At 40.4% G+C, this 17,976-nt stretch overlaps 1 protein-coding gene across 3 annotated transcripts in view; it reads left to right on the top strand.

Moving 5' to 3' along the window:
• The window catches only part of KCMF1 (potassium channel modulatory factor 1), an 89,992-nt gene extending 73,168 nt beyond the window's left edge, over positions 1 to 16,824 (top strand). For all 3 annotated transcript variants that reach the window (XM_039461780.2, XM_074397595.1, XM_074397601.1), the window contains exons 4-7: positions 3,987 to 4,088; positions 6,837 to 7,011; positions 10,840 to 11,122; positions 16,200 to 16,824. In XM_039461780.2, coding sequence (XP_039317714.1) covers positions 3,987 to 4,088; positions 6,837 to 7,011; positions 10,840 to 11,122; positions 16,200 to 16,461 — 822 coding nt within the window. In that variant the 3' untranslated portion in view covers positions 16,462 to 16,824. The remainder of the gene's footprint in view (positions 1 to 3,986; positions 4,089 to 6,836; positions 7,012 to 10,839; positions 11,123 to 16,199) is intronic.
• Positions 16,825 to 17,976: the final 1,152 nt, after the last annotated feature.

Here is a 17,976-nt window from a genome sequence, read left to right as displayed (position 1 = left end):
TGAAGGAGAAGAGGAAGACTCGAGCAGTAGCAGGGACAACACTGAGAATAGCAGACACATTTGTGAATACAATTTTTTTGTTATGTTAAGAAACAATGACATTTGGTGTTTCATATAACAGAGTAAATACAGTTTTTCAATGCTATTGTATATTTAAGTTATATTTACCAAACTTACCTAATCAACCAGGACCTTTGTCAAAATAGATGGTTAAATCCCTCTATTTCCAGGAATAGGAAACTCTATTTTTAACAAGTGCTCCAGATGATTGTGTATTCTTAGCCAAATTAAAGAAACACTGACTTAAGCCAGTTAAGTAAACTTTAATTGACACGTTATCATTTTAAGCTTGTGTGTTATGTGGAATTTTCCTGTATGAATAATAGATGTTACTATGTCATGTGGCAGTGGAAGTATGATAAATACTAATGTTGACAAGCTGTCAATACCCTAAAATTAGCCTTTGTGTAAAGTTTTCTTGTCCTGTAAGATGTATTAACCACCACGACATGGAAGTAAAGGCACACTCAAAACTAAGCAGTGTTAGTGTCCCTGAGTGGCACAGTAGCTTGCTTTCTCTCTCCTGCCACTTTCCATCACTATTTTTCCATTTCTCCTGCCTCTCTTCGCTCTCTTTTTTCTTTCTTTCCTGTTCCCTTCATTTCCTCTTAGAAAACACAGCCTTGAAACAAGCATTTTTGTCTTAAAACATGAGTTAGCTTGCTAAATATGAAATGTAAAACCTAGGCCAGGCACGGTGGCTCACTCCTGTAATTCCAGCACTTTGGGAGGCCAAGGCTGGCAGATCACAAGGTCAAAAGATCCAGATCATCCTGGCTAACATGGTGAAACCCCGTCTCTACTAAAAATACAAAAACTAGCTGGGTGTGGTGGTGTGTGCCTATAGTCCCAGCTACTCTGGACTGGGAAGAGAATTACTTAAACCTGGGAGGCAGAGGTTGCAGTGAGCCGAGATGGCACCACTGAACTCCATCCAGCCTGGTGACAGAGCGAGACTTTGTCTCAAAAAAAAAAGTGAAACCTAAAAGATGACCATGTCTCTGCGGTTGCATCAGCATCTGAGCTTAGTTTTCCTTTCCAAGTCCTCATCTGAGTTAACTTTATGTGGTCCAAGTGTGGTAACATGTTCCACTCGGTTCTCAATCTAGCCTCTTGATTTTCTATGCCAGCTGTCAACCTGGGTGATCCTCCCACCACAGTTAATTTCTTGTCCTTAGTAATTCTTTATCCCTAGTCATTATGAAAGTTTGGTTGGTTGATTGATTAATTTTATATTATTTCTCTCTGAATGAAGCAGTTCTGAATACCTTCATCCTGCCATCTTAGCAGAGTTACTGCAATGAAATAAAAAGATTTGAGTATAGAACCAAAGCCAATACGCAATATGGAAGAATCTTGACATTCTTTTTATTTTGCATCCTCGTCTCAGAGGTGCTTTTCTAATTGTTAAATTGTCTATCTTATTAGGACATTCTTAGTACTTTTGGTATCTGTGTTTCCCATTCTGTTTTCCTTCTAGGAATCTATATCCTTGTGGAGACTTTTCTAATCTACCAACATTTTTATGTCCCCTCAAGTACTGAAGGCTCTGCAGCTATATTTATATAGCTCAAGTTTTCTATAGATTTTACCAAAAGGCCAACCTAAAGCAAAGTATCTTAAAAGAAAGATGCCTTATCCTTTTGGTGGTTATTTTCTCTTTAAATAAAAATTGTATACAGCTTTATAATATTGTAATAAAACTATAACCCATCTCGGTTAATGTTTTCTTTTTCTCTCTCTTTTTTTTTTTTTTGAGATGGAGTTTCACTTTTGTTACCCAGGCTGGAGTGCAATGGCGCGATCTCAGCTCACCACAACTTCTGCCTCCTGGGTTCAGGCAGTTCTCCTGCCTCAGCCTCCTGAGTAGCTGGGATTACAGGCATGCGCCACCATGCCCAGCTAATGTTTTGTATTTTTAGTAGAGATGGGATTTCACCATGTTGACCAGGATGGTCTCGATCTCTTGACCTCGTGATCCACCCACCTCGGCCTCCCAAAGTGCTGGGATTACAGGCTTGAGTCACTATGCCCGGCAGTCTGTTAATGTTTTCAAAATGAGTCTCTAAGGTGGCTTGTTTCTTTTATTTTTAAATAACTGGAATTTTTTTTTCTGTTTCTCCAAACATTTCTGGTCTTTTTTTTTTTTTTCTTTTCTTTTTTTTTTTCTTTTTTTAACAGCAAGTCTGGCCAGAGTTTAAAACCAAAAACAAATCATACTGTCCTGCATCTCTCAAAGAGTTTACAATTTAGCTAGGTAACACAGAAGTACATGAAAAGTAAAATATGTATATCAGCTACTCCCAGGTAATGTCAGAGTACCGGAATGGTACAGATGGTAAAATATAAATTCCTAATAAAGAGAGAGTTGATCATCTGTAAACTTGTGAACAGATATAGCTACCTTTCTGACAGAGGAAAGAATCTCTGGTATCTTCTAAGAAGGCATAGGCATGTCTATTTACGTCTTTTTCTCATTTGCCTCATCACATTCCATTGTGACTTCTCTAGTTCTTTTGCACACTGTAATGCTTAAATGTTATCTCTCATGAACGTGTTTGGATTTTCCTGAGGATATTTCTGAGAGTCCTGAGTCACATAATCAGGACAGCTCATTAGGCATAAGAGAGACTGGTATCAAATCAGAGTTGAACTCTCAGGGGACTTCTGCTTTCTGGTTGTTAGAAGATGGGAAGTTATGTTTGTTTGGGTTCCAGGAATCAGAGCAGTTTGTTTTCCCTCCATGCCCTAGAATTGTCCTTCCAAGTCTCACGTTTCCCATCTGCCCTCCTCTCCAGTGCTACCACCTACTCCCACTGTGCCGTCAGCAGACAGTAAGGTCTCCTGATTGCCTAGATTTTGCCTAGGTGAAAGAATTTTTGCATGTGGACTGGCAAGGTGAATCACATATCCTGTCTTTAACCCTCTTACTTATGGCTATACATACAAGTCTACCACTTTAACTGTGTGCTTCCTGGGGCTCCCTTTGGTCATGCCACTTGCTTCTGACATTTCTTCTTGGCCCTGTTGTTTAAGATTGAAGTTGTTCAAACTTCAAAGCTTGGCTACCACTGTTAGACCATTATCTGCCACTTCGGATTTCAGAAGAGTAAGGGCCTTTCCTCTTTAAAAAGTTCCTCATTCTTTCTAGCCTTCCCCTCTCCTTCCCTCTGTTTTACCAATTTTGCTAACTATAGAAAACACCTTCCCAACCTGTCATCCACTCCCCGAACCTTGATTGAGTACACACCATTTTATTCCTACTTTCTCCTATCTCTTACTGAAAGGCCCATGTAAAGTTGATCTGCTTCTTGAGCCTGACCTGGTCACAAGCTTCTGCCCTATCACCCATTTCTTTAGGAAATAAGATTTAAAAATGGGCTTCCATATTATATTCCCCTTGGAAGTCACGGTCATGAATTTATAGAGCGTATTTCCATATTATTGGTAATCATAATTTGTCTTACATTCAACAGATAAATGTTTGCACAGTTGGATTTAATCAGACCTCTGCTGTCTTATTTGGGAATTGGCTCTCCAGTGTAGCTTACTTTGGAGAAGTGTGCCATAGGCTTATATCAGTCTTTACCATTCAAGACTAGAATTAAACATAAATGTGCACCAAATGGCACATTTTAAAGTTTTTTAATGGAAACTATTTTGTTAGACTATGCAAATGAATCAGGCAAGCTGTTAGAAGGCCCTGCCAGAGATCAAGTTGAGTGTGTGTGAAACTGTTGTGTTTGACCCTGAGGGACCTTGTGTGAACAGTTTTAGGCTTTTACTGCTTTTCACTAATTCAGGGTCTGCTGTGTTTTTTATTGGTTAAAACTTGATAATAGTAAAACTTACAGCAGAATACTCATCTGGAAAGATGTCTTATTGATGTTCGTTTATTAAGCCTGCTTTCTTTACTTCCATTTCAGATTTGTCCAATATGTGCAGCATTACCTGGAGGCGATCCTAATCATGTCACAGATGACTTTGCAGCTCATCTTACACTTGAACACAGAGCCCCTAGAGATTTAATATCCTTTTAAGAGATGACAAGGAAAAGAGTTGTTTGTAATGTTTGTCATTTTGATTATTCTGTTTTGGAGACAGGATCTCACTGTGTCAACCTGGTCTCCAATTTCTGAGCTCAAGTGATCCTCCTGCTTCAGCCTCTTGAGTAGCTGGGACTATAGGCATACACTCGCCACTGCATCCAGCTTGTCATTTTAATTATTTTTAAGGATAGTATCCCCAAAAAGAGGAAAACTAATCTCCAAATTATTTTTACTTATTTGAACTTTTCCTAAAAGTGACTCAGTGTTGAGATGCAATTTATTTCTCTTTTTATATACTATCACTATTATATGAACCATTTTCATTAAGTAAAAGTTGACTTGTCTTTCATCTTTAGTTCATTACAATTAGATTTTTTTTTAAGGCAGTTTGACCAGTTTATGTCTTCCAGGATAGCCTTTTCATACAAATGCGGAAAATGTTAATCCAAATTAAAATTTAATTAGTTAAATATGAAAAGCCATTATTTGCTTTCCCTATCCGTTCCTCTGCTGCCTTACCCTGTTGTGGGTGTGGTGTGGTGGGATGATGGGGACAGGTGTACATCTTGGTGTTCCTTTCCTTTTTGGGGTCCCGTTCTCCGGAGAGAGCTGTTTGCTGCCCAGTTCCTGAGTAGAATAGCACAAGGTCAAGTCTAGCTTTAATTTCGTTTTTCCTTTTTTTTTTTTTAGACAGAGTCTTGCTCTTGTCACCCAGGCTGGAGTGGAGTGCAGTGGCACAATCTCAGCTCACTGCAACCTTTGCTTCCTGGGTTCAAGCGATTCTCCTGCCTCGGCTTCCCAAGTAGCTGGGAAGCTCGAAAGGAGAATCACTTAATTCTTTACGCCCAGCTAATTTCTGTTTTTTTGTTTTTTTGTTTTTTTTGAGACGGAGTTTCACTCTTGTTACCCAGGCTGGAGTGCAATGGCGCGATCTCGGCTCACCGCAACCTCCGCCTCCTGGATTCAGGCAATTCTCTTGCCTCAGCCTCCTGAGTAGCTGGGATTACAGTCACGCGCCAACCATGCCCAGCTAATTTTTTGTATTTTTAGTAGAGACGGGGTTTCACCATGTTGACCAGGATGGTCTTGATCTCTTGACCTCATGATCCACCCGCCTCGGCGTCCCAAAGTGCTGGGACGTGAACCACTGTGCCGGGCCTTGATTTTTGTATTTTTTAGTAGAGACAAGGTTTCACCATGTTGGCCAGGCTACTCTCAAACTCCTGACCTCAGGTGATCCACCTGCTTCAGCTTCCTAAAGTGCTAGGATTACAGGCATGAGCCACTGTGCCCCGCCTCCTGCTTTTATTTCTGCATTCCCTTCCCTATCTCTCAATTCCTGGCAGTGTTCCCTGAGATTACTGGCCTACTTAATTTGGTGGACTCAGTGCTTCTGGTTTCAGGTTATGAATTGTTCTTCTAAAACTATCACTGGCTGGGTGCAGTAGCTCACACCTAAACTCCCAGCACTTTGAAAGGCCGAGGTGGGAGGATCACTTGAGCCCAGAAGTATCTCAAAATACATATACATACACACACATACACACACATACACACACACACACACACACACACACAATCATATAAATTATCAAATATACAAATATAATCATCATTATTTTCTCTAGAACCCAAACCATCCTTATGAATGTGATGGAACACTGCGTGGACGGTGATACCTGAAGGCCTCCTGGAGCTACCCATCTGGTCCTTAAATAACTTTAGAACCGGGGCCGGGCACGGTGGCTCAAGCCTGTAATCCCAGCACTTTGGGAGGCCGAGGTGGGTGAATCACGAGGCCAAGAGATCGAGACCATCCTGGTCAACATGGTGAAACCCCGTCTCTACTAAAAATACAAAAAATTAGCTGGGCATGGTGGTGCGTGCCTGTAATCCCAGCTACTCAGGAGGCTGAGGCAGGAGAATTGCCTGAACCCAGGAGGCGGAGGTTGCGGTGAGCTGAGATCGCGCTATTGCACTCCAACCTGGGTAATAAGAGCGAAACTCCGTCTCAAAAAAAAAAAAAATAAATAACTTTAGAACCATCAGCTGAAAAACTGAGAAGCCAGCAAAAAAAAAAAAAAAAAAAATCTGCATTATAAAGCTGGTCTGTTTGGTGCTTTAAAGGAAAAATCTCTTCTATATGATCTGGCCTAATCCACCTCTCGTTTGCTTTTGTGGAAACGTGGGGCTGTCTTCATGAGTTTTGACAGTTCTTTGTGACTGAGGACCTTTTTCAGTTCAACTCACACTCAGCTGTGTAAGATGGCTGAGGCTGCTGGGAATTTGACTTCGTGAGAAATGTCATGTTAATCTCTCTTACACAAGAAATGCAAATCTCTTTTCTGCTTAGCAGCAGCATTGGAAAGAAGCTTGAAGACAGATTAAAACTAATAATCCAAAAGGAATCTTTGGTCTGCTGAATTTAAATTCAGTATTGTTTCTTTTTTCATTATAGATGGTAATTGAGATTTCAAGAGCTATATTGAGAAACTTTCTTACCTCACACACCCAGTACACACACTCAAGTGTTGCCTTATATTTGAGTGTCTTTTTAGGGTTAATAGCCCTCATGGGTAGAGTTGGGACATTTGCACTTTAGATTAAATGTGCTGTTTTTAAATGATTACAATTTAGGAAATCTTGATACCTGTCTAGCAAGGGCTCAAATGATTTTTTTTTTCTTTCTATGAAATACTTTCCTTGTTTTCTTAACTTTTGAGTTATGATGAATCGAGTGGTGTTCGACATGTCCGTAGAATGTTTCACCCTGGCCGGGGATTAGGAGGTCCTCGTGCTCGTAGATCAAACATGCACTTTACTAGCAGTTCTACTGGTGGACTTTCTTCTTCTCAGAGTTCATATTCTCCAAGCAATAGGGAAGCCATGGATCCTATAGCTGGTAAGTTAGTTTCACATTAATAAGGGAAATGGCAAGGGAAAGGGGAGCTCCTTTTAAAACTTTTTGTGATGCCGGCTGCGGTGGCTCACGCCTTTAATCCCAACACTCTGGGAGGCCGGAGCAGGAGGATTACTTGAGGCCAGGAATTCGAGATCAATCTGGCCAACATGACGAAACTCCATCTCTACTAAAAATACAAAAATTACCTGGGTATGGTGGTGAGCACTTGTAATCACAGCTACTCAGGAGGTTGAGGCATGAGAATTCCTTGAGCCTGGGAGGCGGAGGTTCCGGGGAGCCGAAATCACACCACTGCACTCCAGCCTGGGTGATGGAGTGAGACCCTGTCTCAAATAAATACATACATAACATGCATACATACATACATATGTACGTACATACTTTTTTGAGATTTATGTTCTTACTCTTACCTCTTGATCATAAGCCCATGTTCTTTCAGAAAATTTTCAAGTACTTTATAAGTGTAAAATAAAAGCAGACACTTAACATGAAATAATTCATACTGTCCTGGCATTACTTAAGTCCAGTAGTAACCCTCTCATATGTGGTTTTGCTCTCCCAGGTTTCATTCACCCACAATCAACTACAGTCAAAAAATAGGTGAGTCCAGGACAATAAGATATTTTGAGAGAGAGAGAGAGAGAGACCACATCACATAACTTTCATAGTATATTGTTTTGTTTTGTGTTGTTTTGTTTTTTTTGAGAGGAGTTTCACTCTTGTTGCCCAGGCTGGAGTGCAATGGCATGATCTTGGCTCGCTGCAACCTCCACTTCCTGGGTTCATGCAGTTCTCCTGCCTCAGCCTCCGTAGTAGCTGGGATTACAGGCATGAGCCCCTATGCCTGGCTACTTTTGTATTTTTAGTAGAGACGAGCTTTCTCCATCTTGGTCAGGCTGGTCTCCCAAAGTGCTCCCAACCTCAGATGATCTGCCACCTCGGCCTCCCAAAGTGCTGGGATTACAGGAGTGAGCTGCCACGCCCTGCCTTTTCATAGTATATTGTTAGATTTACTCTATTTTATTGTTGTGAATCTCTTACTGTTCCTAATTTATAAATTAATGCAAGTATGTATGTACAGAAAACAGCATAGTATATGTAGGGTTCGGTATTATCCAGATGTCCGTTTCAGCCATTCATTGGGGGTCGTAAAAGGAGATTGCTGTTCTTAGAGACATAAGATGATAAGAAATGTTTTTATGTTTTATTTGTGGCCTGTATTGAAGCCCAAGAAAATCATAAAAGATTTGAGTTGGAATATCTCCAAAATGTCATGGTCAAACCTCCATAAATACACATAAAAAATGTGCCGGGCGCGGTGGCTCAAGCCTGTAATCCCAGCACTTTGGGAGGCTGAGGCGGGTGGATCACAAGGTCAAGAGATCGAGACCATCCTGGTCAACAAGGTGAAACCCCGTCTCTACTAAAAATACAAAAAATTAGCTGGGCATGTTGGTGCCTGCCTGTAATCCCAGCTGCTCAGGAGGCTGAGACAGGAGAATTGCCTGAACCTAGGAGGCAGAGGTTGCGGTGAGCTGAGATCACGCCATTGCACTCCAGCCTGGGTAACAAGAGCGAAACTCCGTCTCAAAAAAAAAAAAAAAAAAAAAAAAAAATGTCAAAAGCACATTTGGAATTAAGGTTTTATAAGGTATAGCTAACATTTTTAAGAACATGTTATGCGTGAAATTGTTCTTAGTTTCTGTCAAGATTTATGCCTATCAATGTTTGGGGTGTTGTGCAGGGTGCCTTGTGGCTTCCAGGTACACATTCCACCACATGGACACATTTCAGAACTGTTACCTGTAGCTAATTGACAAGACTAAAGAATTAAGCTCTTCTCATGGAAGAAAGGAAAGTAGGACTTTCTGTCTTGGCCTTGATTTGCGAACTATATTGTTGTAGAAAGTTATATGTTTTAATAGCTTGGGGAAAATCTAACTTAAAAAAAAAATTGGTGTTTGAACCTGGCATGTCACTGAGTCTAGTACACGATGACAAACCTGGGAAGTTGGTAGCAGAACACACGATCAAAATAAAATACCAGAAATTACGTAGCCTGACAATCTGCAAGACACACCAGGCAGACAAGTGATAAGACTGTGGGAAGTGTGCACAAATTTAAATCAACAGTTCTGAAATGTGTCCATGTGGTAAAGTGTACACCTACCTGGAAGCCATGAGGCACCCAAACTGAGAACATCAGAGCTAAATGACAACTTAGGAACACAAAGGAAGAGACACAGACACTGGAGGAGAATGGGAGAAGAAAGAGGAGCAGAAAGATAACTGTTGGGCACTGGGCTTAATTGGGTACTGGGTGGTAAGTACAGCAAACCCCCGTGACGTGTTTAACTGTGTCACAGACTTTCACATGTACCCCCAAACCTAAAATTAAAAAAAAAACCTAAGAACACTTTTACACCTAACATGTTATTTAAAAGTTAGATATATAAAATTTTAATTCCAAATGTGCTTTGGACATTTGGGTGTGCAATGACAAAAACAAGCCTAATAAACTGAATTAGGGGAATTTAAAAAATATTTCTTCATCCAAAGGGAATATTTACCTGCTATTTTGTTGGCAGACACTAAAAATTAGTTTCTGGGAGCAAAATTCAAAATTAGGAAATTCTCTTCATTTGATTTTTTTTCTGTCAGTGAAAATCAGTTTATTTTAGTGATAGACTGTATATTCCATGAAAGAGTGGTATAAGGGTGCTATAAAAAGCCTGGGATAACTCAACAGTGAGCAAGAAAACGGAAACTTTTAATGAGTTTTAATGATAAAGAGTTTTGGCTGGCCTGAGAGTGTCTGCAAGGCAGTCATTGGTTCCCTGTAAGGTGGGTAGACCCTCCAACATGGAAGAAGGCATTTCACTGTTCCTTACTTAGATGAGGATGCCAGGACAAAGGTTTACACCTCTCTTAATGAGTACAGCTTTATGGACACAAGGCCGTCTGGATCATAACAGGCCACTAATTAGGCTGTGCAGTCAAATGCAACAGGTTCTTGGGAGCCAGTCAGCCTTACTGAGCACTGCTAGTGGTCTCTCTACAGTGTACTCTGAAACAGAAATACCAGAAGGTACTTGAGGGGGAAGGCAGAGGTGAGTGTGCAAGGGCCACCATCAGAAATGATCCAGGTCTCTTAGACTGAATCCTAATAATTCATTCAGTCATTTAGTAAATGTCTGAATTTCTGCTATATGTCAGGCCCTCCTCTGAGAGCTAGGAATATAGTAAACAGTAGACCTCATCCCTGCTTCCATGGAACGCATATTGAGAGAACTTATATTATAATTGGGCCCGTAGATAAACCACTTCATTAAATACTAAGAGGAAGCTTAACTAAATTAGTCTATTATGCAAATTATTTTATTTCATTTTATTTTTCTTTGTTTTGTTTTGTTTTGTTTTGTTTTTTTCCTTAAAGATGGGGTTTCACCATGATGGCCAGGCTGGTCTTGAACTCCCGACCTCAGGTGATCCACCCACCTCGGCCTCCCAAAGTGCTAGGATTATTTGCGCCCAGCGCAAATAATTTTAAAGACAGTCTGAGTTTTGCCTAAGGCAGACATAATTGGGTCTGGGTTAATATTCGTATACATTTGCATTCCCTATACACAGTAACTCCTGCTTCCAGGAGGCATTCTAGAAGGTATTCAGCAATTAGCTGAACTGTATGCTACTGTGGTTACCTACTTGTTCACAGTGCTTTTGACGTTCTTCCAGTAAAAGACTGATCTAGCATTTTGTTTTCCTCAGTATTAAGCAGACATTAATTGTCTCTGTTTCCATTGGCAGAGCTTTTATCTCAGTTATCGGGAGTGAGACGTTCTGCAGGAGGACAGCTTAATTCCTCTGGCCCTTCCGCTTCTCAGTTACAACAATTGCAGATGCAGCTGCAGCTAGAACGGCAGCATGCCCAGGCAGCACGGCAACAACTGGAGACCGCACGCAACGCAACCCGGCGTACTAACACAAGCAGTGTCACCACTACAATCACACAGTCCACAGCAACAACCAACATAGCTAATACAGAGAGCAGTCAGCAGGCTCTCCAGAATTCCCAGTTTCTTTTAACAAGGTAGCTTAAATTTCTTAATAGAATTTTGTTTGGAAAGTAATACTCACACAATCTGGAATTATCTTTTCTCTTTTGTGCATACATATTTCTTGAAAATTCTGTGTTCGATTAAAACTCACAGGTCTCTGATTAAAACCGCATATTCAGTATTTCCCCAAGAATGTGAAACATAATAATTATTTTAGATAAGAATACTGGGCCAGATGCAGTGGCTCACACCTGTAATCCCAGCACTTTGGGAGACCAAGGCAAGCCGATCGCCTGAGCCCAGGAATTCCAGACCAGCCTGGGCAGCATGGTAAAATCTTATCTCTACAAAAAATACAAAAATTAGCCAGATTTGCATGTGAAGTCCCCGATACTCCGGAGGCTGAGGCGGGAGGATCACTTGAGTTCTGAAGGCAGAGGTTGCAGTAAGCCAAGACTGCGCCATGCACTTCAGCCTGGGTGACAGAGTGATGTCCTGTCTCTAAAATAAAATAACTGATCTTCTTGTGCTCAAGGTATATATCATCATGTAATGTGAACTGTTTTGCCATTGTACCCATAAAACTTAATACTTTATCATTTTATATATATATATGGTTCATATTAGGTGCATTTATCATAATTAACATTGCTTTTTGCCAATTTTAATCTGTTGTGAAATATTAAAAGGTGTAAGAAAGATTTCATAATGTAGTGGCAGTTTTCTCCTGTGTATTTCTAAAAAAGCTAGATTTAAATTCCTATGGCTGGCACACAAAAGTAACTGTTAAAAAGAATGGCTTCCCATGGTATAAATAATATTCAGTACAACAGTAAACTACTCTACTGGATGGAATTCTTGTTTGCTTCTGGAACTGTTAGCAACTGCGTGTATTTGTCTGCCAAAACTTCCCAGGCATTTTATGTGACTTTTAGGAATAAAAAAAAGTTTCAAAGAAAGCAATGGTAAGTAGAGACTTAGGCTTAACAGATAATGAACCTGAAATAATTTGGGCTTTTAAGGAAGCAGAGAGGAATATAAAGAAAGAACTGTAAAATGAAGAATAATGTTAAATACATCTTTATCTCCACAATGCAGTGTGTATGACAATTCATTGGGATGTTAGAAGAAAATGTAATTTCTACTTTATCTCATACTCTGTTAATACAATGGTGCATGTGTCTAGTTATAAATAACATATTATGGGTACATAAAAAATGCTTGAAAATCCCTGGGCTAGTGCCCCAGCTTTGCCACTTAAAAGTTTTGGACCTCAGGCAAGTCATTTCATTTCTGCAAACTTCAATTTTATCATCAGTCTCCTAGAAGTTTTACCTCTAGAAAGAGAATTATTTTGAGGATTAAATGGAATACTGGTATGTGTATGGTCTGGCTCAGTATCTGGCCTAGAGTAAAGGCCCAATTAATGATACTCATCATTTGTTATGAAACCAAGGAAAAAAATTTAAATGGGGAATTTACTTTTAAAGAATCTCTGCAAGGTCAGTAACTCTGCCTGGTTTTACCAGAATGCTGCTTTAATGTAAGAAAAATCACAGAGCACAGATGGAGCTACCTGCCACCATATTGCCATACCCATAGGGACTGACCAGTAGCAGGTCTGTAATGCCAGAATTAGGGCCCTTCCTCCAAAAGGAGATCTACCAGTGTGCATTTCTACAGAGAGTTCACAGAACTGTGGGTGGAATGTCTTGTCAGTGCCCTTTGGAAAAGACATCTTCCCATCCACCCTTGCCCTAGTCGTCGTCTTCTTTTTTTTTTTAAAGCTCCAAACTACTAAACTACTACTACTACTACTTGATCTGTAATTTTTTTTGTGCGTTTATTCCACACCCAACTCTCAGAGCTTATAACTGACCTCTGAGTCCTCTCCTTGGATTCTGGTTGTAGCTTCTTGAAAGCTCCCTTCTGTCATCTGATACTGTACTTTGCTTGGTGCCATGCAATTTGTGGACCACTTTCCACATCTTTTATTGCATCATATTCATATGATTTAGGCAATACTTCCTCAGAAGTACTCTCTTAACTTCATGTATTCTAAGGAATATATGTAATTACTTATGTTCTTCCATCCCCAATTAACAAGGTTGGAGAAAGCGAAGTAAGAAAAATAAAGAGATTATTTACTGTTGGGTTTCTCAGAACTTTCAGATACATTAATATGCATTGTGAATTTTTTTTTTGAGATGGAGTTTCGCTCTTGTTACCCAGGCTGGAGTGCAATGGCGCTATCTCGGTTCACCGCAACCTCCGCCTCCTGGGTTCAGGCAATTCTCCTGCCTCAGCCTCCTGAGTAGCTGGGATTACAGGCACGCGCCACCACGCCCAGCTAATTTTTTGTATTTTTAGTAGAGAACAGGGTTTCACTATGTTGACCAGGATGGTCTCGATCTCTTGACCTTGTGATCCACCCACCTCGGCCTCCCAAAGTGCTGGGATTACAGGTGTGAGCCACTGTGCCCAGTGCATTGTGAATTTTCAAGGCAAGTCAAATGGCTGCAGTGTATGCAGGGGAGATCCTGGTCTCTGGCCAAACAGCTGGTATATGGTATATATAGAGCTCAAGCCTTATTTTTGGTCTTTTCTTTGACTAGGGGCAGTTCCTATTCATGCTACCTTGGAACTGATGGTAAGACCACAGTTTCTTTGGAATCTGAGATGGTTGACCTTTAGAAAGTGATTGCTGAAGTATGTAAGTCAGATCCCGTCTTTTTTTTTTTTTTTTTTTTTGAGACAGATTTTGGCTCTTGTCATCCAGGCTGGAGTGCAGTGGCGCAGTCTCAGCTCACTGCAACCTACGCCTCCCGGGTTCAAGCAATTCTCCTGCCTCAGCTTCCCAAATGGCTGGGACTACAGGCGCTCACCACCATGCCCAGATAATTTTTATATTTTTAGCAGAGACAGGGTTTCACCATATTGGCCAGGCTGGTCTTCAACTCCTAACTTTGTGATCTGCCCATGTTGGCCTCACAAAGTGCTGGGATTACAAAGGCATGAGTCACCATGCCCAGCCAGATCCGGTCTTTCGACAGTGGGACCAGCTCATTTTGCTAACCCCACTTGAAGATCCTCACAAGCCTTGCAGTTCCATTTATATCCTAAATTTTATATTTTATCAGGAAATCAAGACCTAGTACCAGTACCTCATACATAGACTTGACCTGCCTTTCAGGAATGAGGTGTGTTCTCAGTTATTTCCACAAAAATCAAAACAGTAATATTGTTACTGCATGCTCTCTCAAGGGCGAAGGCTCCAGCCTGTATGTTCTTAGTTTGCCTCATTATTACATGGGGAGTCTTCTATATATCCTTTATCTTTCTGTTACAGATTTAACTTCACTAGTTTTCTTTACCAAAGTCCTTTTCCAAAGCTAAGAACATGGAATGTACTTCAGTTCGTAACATTTTTATAGCTTTGCGTTGAGAACATGTAGGATACTCAGTCTTCTATTCTATTAGATACTCTTACGATATCCTTAATTTGTTTTTAACCATCAGTGTAATCAGTCATTTTTTTTTCCAATATGGATTTTATGGCTTTTCTCTAATTACCTTCCAAATATTTTTGCTTTCTTTCAGTTCTGAAATTGATCTTTTGTTTTCTTAGTCATAGATACCTAATTATTCAGTGGTTTTGAACTTAGCGTCTATGAGGTTTTGTGCAAATTACTTAACCTTTGCTTCAGTTTCCTCTTCCTGTAAAATGTTGATAATAATAGGCCCTAACTCAGAGGAGTTAAATGAGCTAATGCATTCAAAGAGTGCTCAGAGCCTGACCCATCATTAGTATCGTCCATGGTGACTTGGGGATGTTCCTGTGCCTTGCATTACTGGTAGGACAGCAGGAAGCAGGTGCCAGGCAGTAAGGGAGCATGAATTATATCTGTCTCTGGGCTCAAGGTGCTGCCTCTAGGTCCTCGGGGAGAAGACCTGTCATGTGTGCCTGCCAGGCCTCCTTTCAGTGTACCCATCTTCTCCCACGTTGTTCCTTTTGCTGCCCTATTGCCTGTTAATTTTCCTTTCCTTGCCACTGAAAGTGTAGAGGAAATCAGTATAGAAACTAAGCAGAATTTTGCATCATTTTTGGTTGGAGATTGTCTGTTTTTTTGGGGGGGCGGGGGCGTGAAGGTGACAGTCTCACTCTGTTGCCCAGGCTGGAGTGCAGTGATGCAATCTCAGCTCACTGTAACCTCCACCTCTCGGGCTCAAGCAATTCTCATGCCTCAACCTCCCAAGTAGCTTGGATTACAGATGTGCACTACCATACCCTGCTAATTTTTGTATTTTTAGTAGAAGCAGGGTTGGCCAGGCTAGTCTTGAACTCCTGACCTCAGGTAAGCCACTGTGCCCAGCCAGAAATTGACATTTTAAAGTAATTTAACAAGTTTAGTAACAAGTGGTAAGTAGAATTTTCGACTCTTAACCATCTGTCCAGTCTCTGTGCAGATGAGCCAAGTTTCCCAGCATAGCCCAGATCTCATAAGTGCATACATCAGGTGAGCAAGTCAGGCAGGTAGACCTTGTGTCTACCCTGCTACACTGTAGGTCCTTGGTAGGAGAAATGTAGAAGATTGTGTGTGTTTTCTTGCTCTCTCTGGCTTCTGGATATACAGGAAGAATTAAATACAGTAATAGAGAAACGTCAGAGGAAATTTTAGGATATTTTTCAGTTGAATATTCTGTTGACTGTAAATTTTGTTTTTGTGTTTTACTTTCTTTTTTTTTTTATTTAACCCCAGATGAAATTCTGGTTAGATACTTTCCCAAGCATCTAATGTATAAGAAATCCTGTTTTCCTCAGAAAATTTTCACCTAGTTTTCTCTGGAGTGGGAAAAGTCTAAATGTGTGGTTTTTTTCTCATTGAGTCTAAAGCATAAATTTGCACTTTCAGGTAACAGTATTGCAAAAAGTGTGAGGAATTCTTCTCAACACAATTAAGGGTAAATTAGAGCCAGGTATTCCAGAAATGTCTTATTCTGAATTTTGCCACCTGTAAAACTTGCACAGTGGAGAGCACTGTAGAAATTGGCCATGCCATTGTTCATTGACTTTTTACCAATAAGGCCTTTTCTTTTTAACTTACACAGGTTGAATGATCCTAAAATGTCTGAAACGGAGCGCCAGTCCATGGAAAGCGAGCGTGCGGACCGCAGCCTGTTTGTCCAAGAGCTCCTTCTGTCCACTTTAGTGCGTGAAGAGAGCTCGTCCTCAGACGAGGATGATCGGGGGGAGATGGCAGATTTTGGTGCTATGGGCTGTGTAGATATTATGCCTTTAGATGTTGCTTTAGAAAACCTAAATTTAAAAGAGAGTAATAAAGGAAATGAGCCTCCACCACCTCCTCTTTGATGACATCCCAATTCGCAGACAATGTCCTCTGTGCTGTATTTGCCAATGAAAGTGGACAACAACTATCTTGGGTTTGTTTGGTGATTGTAATTTCAGGTCTGTCACTCTTGTTACATTGTGTACATTCAAAAGGAAGAGAGAAAATATATATGATAATCATTTCCACTTAACTAATTTTTACTTCTAGCAGGTAAATGTAGGTAGCAGTGCAGGGGTGATCTCTGCTTCCTGTACCTTGACATGCAAAAGGCTCTCCTAATATTCCACATTCAAACTGAAGAGGAAAATTGAAATCTCTAATGAAGCTGCTGTGTGTATTTATGAATATTAATGAATAAAAACTGCTTGGATGGTTTACCTTAACTACTGCATGAGGTTTTTTGCAGCGTGCATGAGTTTTAGTGACCTTGTTATTTAAAAAATTAAATACAAGGAGTAAAACTTAAAAAAAAAATACAAAGCCCAAAGCTTTCCCAAACATTATTCAATGGTTACACTGCGAAGTAGCTTTTGAATAATGTCTGCCTGAATCACCTTTCTTTGTGTGCCTCCTACGCACAAAGCCAGCTCTGCAGTGGAATCTGGGGATTGTAGCCGGGTGTGGCACTCCGCCCTGTGTGACTGTCCTGTCGACCTGTTAGTCATCTTGCCTGTGTGGAGCTCAGCCTGTCTCTTTAACTCATCTGTAGAAGACACACCAGTAAAGCTACTGTTGGAATCTGCTGCAGGGGCCTTTGTGTGCCCCAAAAACAAATCCTGTTAATGTTTGTTTAAAGTTTTTACTTTTTGTGGTTGTTTAAAATTTTTTCAATTGTTAAATATGTTTTATTCAGGTGTAGATGAATTTCATTTGTTCAACAGAGTTAACCTGAATTATGTTGTCTTTGTTTTTAAAAATCTCACATTCTCGATCATATTTTGCGTTATTTATGTATTTGCTTTGTAGTTTGCTGAGACAGATCAGTATCAGGGGAGCTTTGAGGATTTGCCTTCCCAGATTTGTCAATCTATTACAACAAAATTCTTAATGCTAATTTTAGCACCTTTTATTTATTGGGTTTTTTTCTGGCATAAAAAGTAAAGCCTTTTAATTGAATCATGCCACATATGCCTATATTATTAATCCTATGTGCAAAAAAAAAAAATGTACAGCTTTTTTTGGGTTTGTTTTGGGGTTTGGAAGGGCTGGGTTATTTTTTATTTCCTGTTTCGGTTTTTGTGCATAGACTTTCACAATAGCTCCAAGGCAGGGACAGTGGGTTTGGGGGTTGGGAGGGCAGTTTTTGGAATGTAAATTTAGGACTTTTAAAAAGGTGCGCACAGCTTCTGATAAATTTATAACTAGACTTAACCTAATCATGTCTCGTTCCAGTTCTCTTTTCTGAGCCCTTTTCTCAGTTTCCTCTCTTTCTCCCGTCATCGTTTTCCTTTCCTGTCCGTGTATCTCCGTTTCTTCAACATGACAAGCATACAGACTTGAACACCCCTCCGGTGTTCTTCCGAGAACTGTGAAGT

The sequence above is a fragment of the Saimiri boliviensis genome, chromosome 1, assembly GCF_048565385.1.
Source record: "Saimiri boliviensis isolate mSaiBol1 chromosome 1, mSaiBol1.pri, whole genome shotgun sequence".
In the NCBI taxonomy this organism is placed as follows: domain Eukaryota; kingdom Metazoa; phylum Chordata; class Mammalia; order Primates; family Cebidae; genus Saimiri; species Saimiri boliviensis.
The sequence above is the reverse complement of the archived record's forward strand: the minus strand, read 5'-3'. Positions and strand labels throughout refer to the sequence as shown.